This window comes from Solanum tuberosum, unplaced genomic scaffold (assembly GCF_000226075.1).
Source record: "Solanum tuberosum cultivar DM 1-3 516 R44 unplaced genomic scaffold, SolTub_3.0 scf00053, whole genome shotgun sequence".
Classification (NCBI taxonomy): domain Eukaryota; kingdom Viridiplantae; phylum Streptophyta; class Magnoliopsida; order Solanales; family Solanaceae; genus Solanum; species Solanum tuberosum.
In genome coordinates this window covers 701,288-717,512 of record NW_006238979.1, presented here as the reverse complement: position 1 = coordinate 717,512, position 16,225 = coordinate 701,288, and the positions used below count along the sequence as shown (strand labels likewise).

General features: G+C 38.3%; 1 protein-coding gene across 1 annotated transcript in view; it reads right to left on the bottom strand.

Annotated features, from left to right (window-relative positions):
• Nucleotides 1–240: 240 nt before the first annotated feature.
• The window catches only part of LOC102596179 (uncharacterized), a 45,028-nt gene continuing 29,043 nt past the window's right edge, over nucleotides 241–16,225 (bottom strand). The window contains exons 4-7 of the mRNA XM_006344289.2: nucleotides 7,994–8,108; nucleotides 6,617–6,699; nucleotides 2,037–2,098; nucleotides 241–707 (exon numbers count right to left, since the gene is read on the bottom strand). Coding sequence (XP_006344351.1) covers nucleotides 593–707; nucleotides 2,037–2,098; nucleotides 6,617–6,699; nucleotides 7,994–8,108 — 375 coding nt within the window. The 3' untranslated portion in view covers nucleotides 241–592. The remainder of the gene's footprint in view (nucleotides 708–2,036; nucleotides 2,099–6,616; nucleotides 6,700–7,993; nucleotides 8,109–16,225) is intronic.

Below are 16,225 nucleotides of genomic sequence, written 5' to 3'. Positions count from 1 at the left end.
CTTTTTTAGTTTTGTCTTCTCTATTTGTGTAATTAGATATTGCTTAAATTAAGTTTGGGCTTGGGTCACTTTTGGACCCAAGCCATGTAAATTGTTTACACCATTTTATTTTTTAGTCAATAAATGGGCTCGACCCAATCCATTTGCAAAAAAAAAAAACAAAAAAAACTAGTACGTTGGCTTCATACAGAATTTTCCAATCTACTATGGTTGCTTAATAATAAAGGTACAAACGAAGAGTTATCCAATTTCTTGTCTCATATGAAAGGGAAAGAATTTGAATAGTCCATAGCAATGGTGTATTGCAAGTTTGCAGCAAAAGCATAGGATCTGAACTTATTTGCATCCATTGATTTACAGAAACAAGAATCCCTCCTACACTAACTATATTTACATGCTAGCTCAACTACCTACTTAAGTAAATCAACAGCAAATCACAAAACTAGATATTAACTAAGATGAGCAAATGGAGTCCTAACAAGCCAAAAGGAGCTAATATTGATGCATATTTCCACAGGAATAACCTTGACTAGTTTATTATTCTTCAGTAAACTGATAGAAGCATCTACAGTATCCCCAAGCCTCATGGATCTCATGATTTATTTGGCAACGGTGGTCGAGGTGGAAGGATTAAGCTCGCAAGTTCGTCATTTAGCTTTACAGGGAGGGGTGGCATCTGCTTCATTATTTCTGGCATATCGTTCAAGCTGCAACAAATAGTTTTCTTAGAATGCAGTAGAAACACAACCAAAAAAAAAAAAAAATATCAAGTAGAATTTCATTGAAGGTTACCAAAAGACTTTGTCAAATACTTTTGTCTACAAGTTCTTAAGGAGACACATTGAAGCAAACATTTCAGTTGAGGGCGATCAAGAAATCATGCATAAAAACATCCTGTCAGTATAAAGTAAAAAGACATACTCCCTCTGTTCCTAATTACTTGTCCACTTTTGAATTGACACACCTATTAAGAAAACAATAATTGATACAGTGAGTTTACCATTTTACCCCTATTAATTATGAAGTAGATGAATTAAAAACTAGTTCTACCATTTTCAAAGTAATTAATTGAGGGTATAATGAGTAATTTTTTTTTGTCCTTTCTTGATTTGTCAAAATGGACAAGTAATTAGGAGTTCTACCATTTTCAAAGTAAACATTGAAGCAAACATTTCAGTTGAGGGCGATCAAGAAATCATGCATAAAAACATCCTGTCAGTATAAAGTAAAAAGACATACTCCCTCTGTTCCTAATTACTTGTCCACTTTTGAATTGACACACCTATTAAGAAAACAATAATTGATACAGTGAGTTTACCATTTTACCCCTATTAATTATGAAGTAGATGAATTAAAAACTAGTTCTACCATTTTCAAAGTAATTAATTGAGGGTATAATGAGTAATTTTTTTTTGTCCTTTCTTGATTTGTCAAAATGGACAAGTAATTAGGAACAACTAAAAAAGGAAATGTGGACAAGTAATTAGGAACAGAGGAAGTATTAACTAATCTGGAGATCAACAGGAGTCAAAAGACATTCACGAATTGCTAAATGCTCATCATAACAGTTGCTCCCTCCATTCCTATTTTTGTGATACAGTTTGAATGTGCACAAAATTTAAGAAAGAAAGACTTTTGAAACTTATGGTTTAAGACAGCATATAGATATTTGTGTGGCTATAAATCATCTCATTAAGATAAATTGAAAGTTTAAAAGTCAAAATCCCTTTTAAATATAGAAAGGTATAATTCTTTTTGGGACAAACTAAAAAAGAAACTGATCATGTAAATTAGGACAAAGGAAGTACAAGTACAAGCCATAAATGATGCAAATAGATTACATAGGAATGAGAAAAATAAGATAAAAGAGCACGCATGCAAAAGTATCACTTAATAAAGCATGTATTCCCCTGCAACTAAGATTCCTTTATGCCAAAGAGATGGCATAAGATTCACTGCATGTACTCACTGCAAACAAAAGCATGCACGCAAACAACTAACTACAGTGAAAAGGGAAAGAATAATCCAGAACATACTCATTTAAGATGGTGAAGATATTGTTTCGAGCTTGAGTGAAAAGGTTAATGTTTTCTTGGATCTGCATGGAAACCAAAAAAAAATGTTAATACTACCAATAACCAAAGGACAAATGATGCTTTGCATTGCAAATTATGAGGAACAATCCATCCACATGGATTTAACACAGAATACAACTGACTTGACCTTAGTACAGCATAATAGGAGTAATTGCAACGTACTATGCAGGGGGTGCGTGAAATAAAAAGAGGGCATCTCACTGGCAAATATTTATTCAAAATTAAAAGGGTGTAGCACACCCAATAAACATACAGAGAGCTATAGGAATGATGTTTACTGATTATACTGCTGATATTTAAGGGAATCGGTAACAGATAAAATCAGAGAAAGTAAGAACAGGGGAGGGTACGAGAGATAGAGAGAGCACAAGCATGTGGGGAAGGAAGATTCTAACAGATTTTCCTGCCTATAAAATGCTGCCACTATACTATTTAACTATCCCCAAAATTTTATTCAATAACCACCCAAGGCCATCATTCCGTGCCTCATACAAAGTCCAATCCTTGTGATTGTCTCCTCTTCTTGCTTCTAAAGATTTAACTGGCCAAATATTTTCTTCCATGGTTAGCCCATCTCCCCTGCAATTCCGTCTCCACTTTCTTGCATGACAATACCCCCAATAAGAACCTTTTCATCAAGGTTCGATAAAACAGTTTGCTCATTCCTGTACTTCAATGGTGTAATTTGATGGTCAGGCATTCCAACATCTTTGTAGCATGGAAACATAGAAAACATGGTAATTCAAGCCTCATTTGGTAAATCCAGTTCATAGGCAACGTCTTCAATTCTCTTAAGAACCTTAAATAGACCAAAGTAACATCTTCCAAACTTATGGTAGGGTTGCAATCTCATAGACTGCTGTCTATAGGTATTTAATTTCACAAATGCCCGTTCTCCTACTTTAAACTTGATATGGTGTTGCCTCTTATTAGCAAATTCCCTCATCCTTTGATGAGCTTTAATAAGATTGTGCTTTAGCAAATCCATCACTGCATTACGTTGAAGCATATACAGCTCCACCAGTTCAAAGGCACTACTGCTCATGACATATCGAACAATAGTAGGAGGTTCTCTAGCATAAAGGGCCTGGAAACCTGTCATCTCGGCAACTTTCTAGTACGTTGTATTATACCAATATTCGGCGCAAGGTATAGGTGTCCATTCATGAGGGCTGTCACCCATGAAACACCGAAAATACTGCTCACAGCACTTACTGAGAGCTTCAGACTGACCATCCATTTGCAGATGATATGCAGTGCTCATAGATAGGGGTTTTCGTTGGAACCGGTGAATTTTTTCCAGAAGAGAGTCCATAAGTTTGGGATCACAGTCTGTGACAATGACCTCGGGATGCCCATGTAGCCTAATAATTTCAGAAGCAAACGAAGAAGCCATAGTTTGAGCTGTTAAGGTAGAAGGAAAGGCAATGATTGCCCATATTTGGGTTAGCAGTCAACCAATGTCAAGATTGTTTCCTTCCCTTCGACTCCAAAAGGCAAGTAATACATTGGTACCTCCTCAAACACTAGGGCTGACACAGTAAAGGTTGTAAAATTCTTGCTGGCTGTTTGAGCAATTTTTCATTTGTTAACGTACTTGGCAAGCAACAAAAGCCTGAACATCCCAGAGCATTCATTTCCAAAAGAAATTGGATGAGATGAGATGAAAGGTGCATGACACACCAGCATGGTTACCAAAAGGAGTAGAGTGGAACTAATGAAGTAATCGTGTAAATGAGTCCCATGAAAATAGTGGGCATAGTAGGGCCAACCCAAAATCCAAACTTTTTGGATATTTAATTTGGACTTTGGATTTTATTTTTAAAACTAAGGATTTTGGATTGGATATTGGATTTATGCCTTATATTCAGTCCTCTCCATATCATGTGTCCTAGAGCTAATAAGTCCAATTTCCAAAGGTCCAATAGATTAGCACTCTATGGCCCTAACCATTATAATTTTAAGTCCAATTTGAAATTGCACGACATGACCAGTAAGGTGGCCTCAATCCTTGCTAACCGTAGAAAGTTAATACATTCTAACTTGATTTTAAGTTTTGTGCACTGTCAGTGTATAGTTATTTTACACAATCCGGTAGCATTGACCTGCTATAGCAGGTTATTACCTTTTTACTTAAGTAATTTGCCCCCTCTCTTAATCTCTCTCTCTCACCCTTTCAAAACATCCATTTCCTAGGTCTCTCAAATTTTACAAAGATCTAATCATTCATTTATGTTCTCTGCCTTCATGTGCCCCATGTGTATAATGTTCACCTGAAATCTTGATGTGCTCTGACTGTTATATGATGATTTTCCAATAAAGTTTCAATATTATTACATGGCTTAATAATATGATTTAAGTTTCCTTTTCTACAAGTTCTCTATGTATTCAATTTGCATGATTGATTTCTATTATAAGGCATTTTGAATTAGATCAAATTGAAGGGACCTTAATTCAAACTAAGGAGGACCTATAATCAAGAAGTTTCTAGAACCTAATTATATTTCCATGATCAACAAATGAGCCAAAACCTTTATAGCCAAAACCATGATCAACAAATGCTGAGAATTTGACATGAAATTATCAGTAGTAAACAAATTGGAATTCTGCATACTTAGTTAAGAGTATAAATAGGATTCTACTTGCCTTTGATGTTTTTTTTTTTAAACTATAATTATATTTAAAAAGATAATAAGTATTACTACTATGTACTAAACAAAGTTACCGTGGTTAATTAGGTTAGTTAGCTTTTGAGATTACCTGATGGTGTAAGAAGTTTAGTACACTGACCCTGACGGTGCACAAAAAATATTCGCCACCTAAAAATCAAAGGCCTCAGGGGTTGACCAAACCATCCTAATTCCACTACATCGACTTGTGATGTGACATGGGATGAGAGAAGCTAGTAGCAACATGAGGTAAGAGGAGCTTGGTGCAACAAGTACGAGAAGATTCCACCATGGGAGGATGGGAGGAAAGAGGTGAGACGACAATGTGGACATATGGAACACGTCTTGTATCCATCATCGATTGTTATCCATAGAAACTCAAAATTATGCTTATTCGCGAAAATCCAGGTTGGGTTTCACGGGTCTACCTACGAAGGGTCATCAAGGGAGGGGTTCTTAGTGGCCACTATGGTGGACAAATTATTAAAAGCACCAAGCATAACACACCCAATAAACATACACAACGAAAATTACAGGAACAAGGTTTATTGATCATATTGCAAGCTTTACTGTATTCGGTAACATATAAAAGAAGAGAAAGTGGGAAAGGGGAGAAATAAAGAGAAAGGGAGCGCAAGTGGGAAGGAAGATTCTAATAGAATTGCCTGCCAACAAAATATTGCCACAATACTATTTCACTATTCCTGTTTATTACCCATTTACATACCTAAGCCCATCAACCGGTGTGTCATACATAGTCCAATAATCTTTGTGATGGTGTGCGTTCTCTTTTGTCTTCTCCACACAATTTAACTGGACCAATATTTGCTTCCACAACTAACTTGTCATCCCTTGCAGGTCTGTCTCCATTTTCTTCATGCCAAGGGATCTTGCTAGCAAATATTAACAGGCGAATAACGAATGAAGCTCAATGTGTTCAAAAATCTTTACCACTCTTGATTTTTTTGAAACTGGTAACAATCTTGTACGGGTACATATCCATCTATCTTTACCACACTTGATCTGAGCCAAAAGGTCGAGAAACGTACTACTATTGAATATCTTTATTAGTGATACAAATCTCTGGATTTGAATTCAAAGAATAATTTCTCTCATGAATTCTAGATCCTTAACTACACACAGGGTTCGCAGAAGTCAAAGGCAATCAAAGAAAGCATGTAGACTACAGAGTTTCTGATTTCTTATCAGCAAAAGGACTTCCAAGAATAGAACATAATGAATACAACACTATCTCTTTAAGAATTGAACCTTGCCACTGCAGGAGACAAGAATGAGACCAAGGTCTAGTTTACCTCAATTCCTCCCATTGGAGGCAAGGTTTATTTATGTAAGCTGGTTTTCCTTCATACCAACGAATACTTAAATATGCCCCCAATAAAATAATCCAAGTTTATATTCACAGAAAAGAGATCAGAGGTAAATTATTAAGTTTTTCACGGAAATAATATTTCCTTCATCCCAATTTTTATGACACTTTCTAGTACATCTTAAAATGTTTGACATGATTAATGCAACTCTCATTCTTTCAAAATTCAAATTCATTTAACCAATTCAACTCATGGTTTGATGTCTCCCCCGTCCTAATGACTTGCCAATTATTTTTAAGAATCTCTTGTTCTCTTACTAATATAATAAGCAAGTCAAATTTCCTCAAAACTCCATTATCATTCAAACTACATCACATTAACATATAATCAAATGGAGTAAAAGAAAAAACAGAAAATGACTCTTATGGCTTGTTCATGTATTTGGTCCATTACCATTTTGTCACCTTTCACAGAAAAGAAGGTGAGGTAGGTAGGAATAAAATTGTCAGAAGCATCAGCTGACCTTAAAAACAGTAAAATTTGCAGATATTTGATCCAATGCCTGAGCGTTTTGCTCAAGAAGCTGTCCAGTGGTACCACCAATGGCTGCAAAAATTACAAGATAGACACATATTCCTCAGAAATTCCACCAAAAAATAGAAGAGAAACGAAAGAGAACTCAGAAAATATACAAGGTTACTTTACAGTTGCATATCACAACAGAAATACTGATTGTTCTTTTTATTCCTTTATTCCATTTTGCATCTAGTGAGTATTGCAAGTGCACAGCGAAAAAGAGCATTCCACGATTAATTCATGGAAAAGGACAGCAGATATTCTCCATGTTACATGATATCCTCTCCATACTACATGCTATCTTCTAGGCTACATTCCTCTTTACTGCATATCAAATTTCGATAAGAATAGAGAAAATACTTTTCTTATTATTCTCCACACTAAATGAAATCTTCTACGCAATCACTGAGGGACTAGTTCTTCCAAAGTGATAAGCAGCATTCCTGATTATTTCCAATGTTATAAACTTCTGAAAATCATGACTTGGCTTTTCAAAACACACAAGTTAGATTCTCAAAAAAAGAAGTTAGAAGGAAGGAGGGACAAAGTCTCTAGTAACAACACTTAATTCTGCATGAAGACTACAGTTATGGAGTAACTATTAAAAATAAGAATGGAGGACGGTAACACTTAAAGGAGATCTAGTTTAAGTTTTTCACTATCATAAAATAGATTCCCGCTGTTTAATCCATGTGAGAACAATTTGATTATCTTTGTTAAATCCTATAGATTAGCACAACAGAAGTTTAGAGGATTCCCCTAGCCCTAGGTCGTGGAGTTCAAAGTACTTGATAAATGTCAACTTTCAGAAATACTAAATTGGCAGATAATCAGACATGTCAATAGAGATTCGCACTTCACTAGGAAAACAGATGAAAATTAGATGATTGAGCTTATTGAGTTTTGCATCTCAACTGTTCTAGCTTTGAGCATTTACTTTATGTGCTTATTTTCAACAGACGTATCCGAGAACAAGTGTAATCTCAGGGAAACCTCAATAAAAGCATACCTTATGGGAAGAAAGAGAAGTTGAATTCTAATGTCTAAAGGCCTTTGTATATTCACCAAGCCGTCATGCACAACTAATGCCACAAATTATGCTCTCAGATTAGGCATGAAGCAGGCATAAGGTGATGTGCTAATCATATTCCCTATCCATTTCATCTTTCCAATTACATAAACTTTCCTCTACATTCAATTCCAGGCATGTCTATCTAAACTCGCACACAAAAGCAAGACTCCCAACATGGTTCTTTTGATATCTCGTTCTCAAATTTCACTAGACTTTTTAAATGTAAACTCAAAAGAGTGAATAAGGAGCAACCTTTGTAGGAAATTCCGTCATCACTGTCCATTGACATAACAGATTGAGCATAGGGAGGACCATTTGCACGATTAGCCACATGAGAAGATTTTGGCATAGAATCAGTGACCTTTTCCTACAATCAAAAAACAAGGGAAGTATGACAAAGAAGTGTTATTATTCGACAAAAGTACCAAACAGGAGAATCATTAAAATGCTGCCAAATAAGCATAATTTTCTGTAAGAAGTTGTAGCTCAATTGCAAATAATTTTTTTTCCTCGGTTTGAAAAAAAATGAATGATCCACAAGTAACTTGAGCAAATATCTCAATTAACATCCACTAAGCTGTTCAAAAGAATCTGGACTTAAAAGAAATCATGGCACCAGTTAAAGATGTGCACAAGCCCTTAGCATTCAATGAGGACTTATGAATCTGGTATTGAAATAAACCATAGATGCATAGCAGTCCAAGAAGGCGCATACACCATTAGACATTCAATCAGAACTTAGATAAAAGTGTGAGTGTCATTTTTTCCCTAAGAAATTAAGACTGCAAGATTTTATAACCCCCAGATTTTGGGCCATTCAACCAAATGAAGGCTTAAATAAGGGTGAGTAGCTCTAACAAGCACTGAAGCACAGAGTTTTGTGTATCAAGAACGACAAAATTGGAACAAGCCCTCCATTTTTTCTCAATCATCAAAACTTACAACCTGCAAATCAAAGAGGAAAGGCCATGATTTTTGTTAGGGTGGTTTAAGTCCCACATTGGTTGGGGAATGACCGGTGATCTGCTTATATGGACTTGGGAAATCCTTCCTCATGAGCTAGCTTTTGGGGGTGAGTTAGGCTCAGGTGCCATTTCAGATCAAGACCCATCTCACCCGATGTTGGGCCCCCAATTTAAATTGTCCATGCTTGAAATGTCCAGCCCTGGACGTGAGGTGAGGTGTTAAAGAATGAATAAAGTCCCACATTGGTGATCTCCTTATAAGGCTTGGGCAATCCTCATTTCTTTGAGCTAGCTTTTAGGGTATGAGCTAGGCCCAGAGCCTAATTTTACATGGTATCATAATAAAGTCAATTCCCATTTGGGCTCCTAGTCCAAGCTCCAGTTGGGCTTGGGCATGAAAGGAATGTTAAAGTAGGTTAAAGTCTCACACTGATTGGGGAGTGAACCGGTGGTCTGCTTATATGGACTCAGTCAATCCTCCCATCATGAGTAAGTTTTGGGGATTGAGTTAGGCTAAGGTGTCATATCTTTATAAATTTATTCTAAGTTGCTCAAATTTGACTGTGGGTGTCTGATGCGGGTGCAGATCTAGAGGTCGGGCCCTCTTTCAGAGATACGAATCCATGTATGAATACGGGTGCAAGGATTCAACAAAATTAATTGAATTATCAAAAAATAGAGTTATAAAACCAAAATTATGAGATATTATGTGGAGAACTTGAGGAGAACATATTGATCCAGAGGAGAATCTTGGAAGGAGATAAAAGGAAAGGGAGTGACAATAGGAATTTATATATACCAAGGTGTTCCATTTTCTTCAATTTCACCTTAACTTTTTTTTTTTTTTGAAACAGGTAACTTTGTATATTACTACAACCAGTACATAGGCAGTACTGAGCCATATTTACAATAAGATCATCAAATCCAGCTATCTGAACCTAAATTGAGTCTACTACATTAATTAGGGAGATAGTGTCATTTGAGTATAATTGATTACACCAAAAACACAGTAGCAACAAGCAATTAAGCTTGACTTTTTGCATGCTATTTTCTATACTATCAAAACATCTGGAATTCCTCTCCTTCCATATTGCCCACCAAATGCTAGCAGGGACAATTCTCCATCTCTCTCTGCTCTTAGACTGCATTCCAGCTTCTTCGCAACTCTGAATGGCTTCAGTGATCTTGCTTGGCATTACCCATGACATGCCCTAGAGATTTAGGAATAGTCTCCACAGCTGGCTAGTTACTCTACAGTGTAGAAAAAGATGGTTAACTGTCTCAGCAGTTTCCCCACAAAATAGGCACATTGAGCACAATGGAATCCCTCTCTTCATTAGGTTGTCTTGGGTCAGAACTGCTTCCTTAGCCAATAACCACACAAAACATGATACTTTGAGGGGTATTTTGGATTTCCAGATTCCTTTCCAAGGCCAGTTAGTTGTCAACTGGTAGGAGTTGTTCAACCAGTTATAAGCACAATTCACCTTGAAAATACCTTTTTTGTTGCCCTTCCACCATAAAGTATCCTGACCACCCTCCAATCCGTTGAGTGGACCAATGGTGTTGTAAAAATCAGCAACTCTCTGAATCTCCCAATCATTTAAGTGTCTTCTAAAAATGAAGTTCCACCCTTGAGGAGACCAGTGATCAAGTATGGACTTGTGCTGGTGTGACACTAAGGTACTAATATCTGGAAACTCTGTTTCCAGCCTGCCAGCCTCATGCCATACATCCCTCCAGAAGTCGGTTCTTTCCCCATTTGCCACTTTGATCCTTGTATTTTTTTTAATTCATCCCACAAGGATCTAATGGACCTTCATACACTTACTCCATAAGGTGTAGTAACAGTTTTGGTCATCCAGTAATCTTCCCCTTCATACTTTGCACTAATGACTTCCTTCCAGTAGGCTTGATTTTCATTGCAAAACCTCCACAACCATTTCATTCTGAGAGCCTTGCTCTGATCAAGTTCTTGATACCCAATCCCCCTGGTCTCTTTCCCACTATTACAACATCCCATTTAACCAGGTTATAACTCTTTTTCTCATTATTTCCCTGCCACAAAAACTTTCTTCTGATTTTGTCCGATCTGTCAATGACTATCTGAGGAATTGGAAACACTGACATCATATAAGTTGGGAGGGCATCAAGGACAGAATTTATCAAAGTAAGTCTCCCGCCTCTGGACAAATATTGTGATTTCCACCTTGCTAACTTCATCTCACACTTTTCTACCACCTTGTTCCAAATCTAATAAGACTGAGAACTGGCTCCCAGAGGCATCCCTAAATATGTTGTTGGCGAAACACCTATTTCCCCTCCCACTATTGCATTTAGATACTCCATGTTTTGCACTTCATTGATAGGGTACAAATAGCTTTTCCTCCAATTGATGTGCAGACCTGAGAACCCCTCAAAAAGCACCAAAATCACCCTTAAAATCTTGAGTTGTCCTTCTTCAGCATCACATAGAATAAGGGTATCATCTGCATATTGCAGATGAGTCACTTCCATACTGTTATCTCCATTTATGCCAACCTCAAAACCACTCAACCAACCCCTCAACTTTGCAGTTTTGATCATGCTATTCAGACCCTCCATAAAAATTGAAAACAGAAAAGGAGATAGGGGGTCTCCTTGTCTGAGTCCCCTTTGTGCACTGAAGAATCCAGCAGGGGATCCATTAATGAGGACTGAAAACCTCACTGTGGAGATGCATTGTTTGATCCACTGGATCCACTTCCTTCCAAAACCCATCCTCTCCAGAGTATTCAACAAGTATTCCCAATTTACATGATCATATGCCTTCTCCATGTCAAGCTTACACAAGATTCTTGGCTTCTTTTGTTTCTGTCTAGAGTCCACAGTCTCATTAGCAATTAATACCGCATCCATGATTTGTCTACCTTTGATGAAAGCCATTTGCTGAGAATCCACTAGTTTGGCCATGACCCCTTTCATTCTCTCTGTTAGAACTTTGGCGAACAGTTTGTAGATACTTCCAATCAAGCTAATAGGCCTGAAGTCTTTCAATTCTTTGGCACCTTTCTTCTTAGGAATCAAGGTTATGAAGGTGGCATTCAAACTCTTTTCAAAAACTTCCTGATCATAGAAGTTTTGAAAAGCTTCCATGATATCACCCTTCACCACCTCCCAACATTTAAGGAAGAATCCCATAGTGAAACCATCAGGGCTAGGGGCTTTATCAATTGCACACATCTTCAAACAGTTTAGAACCTCACATTCCTCAAAATTTCTTTGTAAATGCATCTTTTCCTCACCATTAAGCGTGGGGCAATTGTTGTTCCTGAATGCAGGTCTCCAACTGTTTGTTGCAGTGTACAACTTCTTGTAAAACTTTACAATTTGCCCTTCTATTCTTGAAGGATCCTGAGACAGTTCCCCTTCTATTACCAGTTGATCGATGTTATTGTATCTTTTGTGAGCATTGGCCATTTTGTGGAAGAACTTGGTGTTCCTATCCCCTTCTTTGAGCCATAGTGATCTGGATTTTTACCTCCATGAGATTTCCTCATTTTTTAGTAACTCCTCATATTCTAGTAAAGTTGAGTTCTTGCTTGAAATCTCCCATTCTGATAATCCTCTGCCCTTCATGATCTCATCAAACTCAGATAGTTTTTTAAGAAGAACTCTACTTTTTGATCCTCGATTCCCTTGTTCACTCATGCTCCAATCCTTAAGTTTGGTTTTTAGAGCCTTAAGTTTTGAAGCAAGAATAAAGTCAGGTCTCCCGGAGAAGTTAAAAGAATGCCACCAGCTACTGATTCTATCAGTGAACCCTTCTGTGCCAAGCCACCAATTTTCAAACTTAAAGTGCTTCTTCTTTTTGTTCCATACACCCCCTTGTAATGCTACAGGACTATGGTCTGGTATGAGTCTCTGTAGAACATTTTGCCTTATGTTATTGAAGCTGACATCCCACTCTTCTGATATCAAAATTCTATCAATTCTAGAGGCTGCCTCGAGATTGTCCCCTTTGAACCACGTGTAATTGTTGTCTTCTAGCTGTAGGTCTACCAATTTCAGGTCTTCAATAACATCTGAAAATTCTTTCATGCCTCTGGTTTTTCTCTCACAATTTCTTTTCTCTGAGATGAACCTTACTACATTAAAATCACCACATACAGCCCAAGGTCCTTCTATTATTCCCCTTATAGCCCCCAATTCCACCCAAACAGACCTTCTTTCTATATAACAATTAGGGGCATACACCCCTGTGATATGGCAAGAGTAGTTATACAATTGAGACTCAAATTTACAAGTCAAAGTGTACATATCAGTTTCCACAATGTCGCCTTTCCAGGCCCTATTGTCCCATAACATTAAAATTCCCCCTCTAATTCCACTAGCCTCCAAACTTGCATATTTGATCCATCTACCTCCCCAGATTTGTCCAACTTTTTCTTCCATATTCCCCTCTAATTTGGTTTCTTGCAGACAAATGATATCTGCATTCCACCCCTCCATCACACTCTTAACCAATCTTCTTTTGTCCCTATCATTCAGTCCCCTCACATTCCATGTGACTAACTTGAATTTCATTTATTACATATAGTCAGATTTCTCCCCTTACTCCTATTCCCACTATTTTTGAACTTAACATCAAAATTCACTAGGCTTTTCAATTCTTGGGAACCTCGAAGTCTTGTTTTCTTGCACACTGTTTCTGGTTTCATTCTTCTTGCTTGTCTCGCACTATCCACTTGTAATAGCAGTTCAAGGGCCTCTTCTTCATGACCCTGGAAATCAGCCCCCAGAACCTTCCCCAACTTGATTAAGTTTTGTTGTACCCATACTGATGTCTCCCTTTCTTTATTTCTGACCACTTCTTGTTGTCGAGTCTGTAGTGGTTCTGCCTCTTCTATCTCCCACTCCCCCACTTCAGTGATCGATCTTTGGTCTCCTGTTTTTGAAGTTCTGATGTCCTCCACTTCTGTATCAATCATGTTCGTATCATTCTCTTCTATTTCAATCAAGTGGTGCAGTGATTCGATTATTGTTTCTCCCACCATGTTTGCCATCTCCTTTTCCTCATGAATAATCTGATTTTCCAGCTGCATGTGTGTATTTTCTGTTTCTCGACAGTGTCGCGATTCAACAAAATCAAGAGATATATTAGAACTTTCATCTTCTGGGTCTTTTCCTAAAATATCATTGAAAATCACTTGGCTTGAGTAATCAGGCCCAAGTTTTCTGGAAACTCTTTTCCTTGTATTGGGCTGCTGATGGACGCCCAATATTCCCAATATTTCCCCCTCATTTAAATGAGGCATGTGCCTCTCACATGCTTCTCTTCTTTCTTCATTGTCAGCTGTGAGCCAGGATCCACCCACATGTTCTCCAGCAGGGAAATCCCTTGAAATAAGGGATTGAGTACCCTTTTTGCAGACTTTGCAGACTTTGCAGCCTATGAACCTCTGGGTAAAGGAGGGGATTGTACTTCTCTTGTTTTCTTCTCCAGGAACACCTTTCCCAATTTCCAGCAGCATTTCAACTCTCACGTGACTCTCCGCCCATATTGGGAAATGGTAAACGACCCCATACCTGGAGACGGAGACTTCTTTGGGTATGTTTCTTCCATCATTTTCTACCAAGATTCTCGCCCACATCATATGATTCTTCAGTTCTGTCTCCTCCTCTGTAGCAAGCCATCCTCCACAAAGGTTTCCAATTTCTTGGAACACTTGACTTGACCAAAGATGGAGAGGGATACCAATGATTCTAACCCATGTTTCCTTTGTCAGGATGTTGTTGGAGGTGCAACCTACCAACGGAAACCACCATTCCAGGTTGAACCTTTGGTTCTTCCAATTCCATTGCCCTTGTAAGGTCTGTTCTGCCATGTTCCTGTTGGGGAATTCAAAGAGAAACTTTCCTCCATACATCTCATAAATGTTAACACTGAAAGCCTTTTTCCATAACAAGGATGACCATCGTCTGACCTCTGACAGTGTACGTCTCTCCTTATTTCCCCCTTCCAGATGTCCCACTAGACATCTCTTCAATAGCCCATTCTCATGACTTTCCATTTGAGATAGTACTTCAATATTTTCCTCCAAGCTGTTTGTCTCTGCCTCTCTGATGGATTTTGACAGCCATTTACTATCCTTTACAGATCTAGCGTAGGGGTAGGAAGCTTCAGTAACTCTTGGTGGACCTGCCTTTTCCAAACTTTTGGGGAATTTAATGAAGCGTTCAATCTTGAGAGCTGTTAGAATAGAGATAAGTATTTCCTACTTAGAATAGGAATAGGAATAAGAATAGGAATCCTAGTTGGAAAAGGATTCCAATGTAGTGTCTATAAATAGGGTCTCAATGTAACAATTTAGATACAGAATTCAATAATATTTTTCTCATATATTTCTCACATGGTATCAGAGTATTGGTGAGAACAAACAAGTCACCGTATGTCTATGTCGAATTCCGGTGACTGTTGGGTCTGATTTTGTTAGTCTTTTTTCTTTCTGTGGGTGTTGTGCGAAAACCAACACCACCACGAGGCTCGGAAAGCTCCTGCGATCAAACCCCAGTCAGAACCACCGGAAAACAACACCCCAGGCGCTTTCACGCGCCGATCGGAGGTGGTAATTTCCGGCGAGATCGGGCTCACGCGCAGGCGCGTGAGGGCTTTTCTAATCATATTTTTTGAGAATTTTTTTGACGTTTGTGAATTAGATCTGGGGAATCTGTAACGGAGCATGCTGTAAAGGAATTTGAAGAGGTAAGATAGTAAAGGCCTTGTGATTCATGTCATGCGCCGGACCCTGCTCCTACTACGGACTTGCCTCCTCCTAGCCAACCGCTTGCACTTCAAAAAGGTATACGATCCACTCAAAATACTAACCCTCATTATACCTTCTTGAGTTATCATCGTCTATCATCACCCCATTATACCTTTGTATCGTCTTTGTCCTCTATCTCCAATCCTAAGACTACAGGTGAAGCACTTTCTCATTCTGGATGGAGGCAGGCTATGGTTGATGAGATGTCTGCTTTACATAAGAGTGGTACTTGGGAGCTTGTCTCCCTTCCTGCAGGTAAATCTACTGTTGGTTGTCGTTGGGTTTATGCAGTCAAAATTGGTCCAGACGGTCAGGTTGATCGACTTAAGGCTCGCCTTGTTGCCAAAGGGTATACTCAGATATTTGGGCTAGATTATAGTGACACTTTCGCTCCTGTGGCTAAAATAGCATCTGTTCGTCTTTTTCTATATATGGTTGCCGTTCATCATTGGCCTCTTCATCAGTTGGACATTAAGAATGCTTTTCTGCATGGTGATCTTGAGGAAGAAGTCTATATGGAGCAACCACCTGGTTTTGTTGCTCAGGGGGAGTCTAGTAGCCTTGTATGTCGATTGCGTAGGTCACTCTATGGTCTGAAACAGTCTCCTCGAGCTTGGTTTGGGAAGTTCAGCACAGTAATTCAGGAGTTTGGCATGACTCGTAGTGGAGCTGATCACTCTGTGTTTTATCGGCATTCTGCACCAAATCGGTGT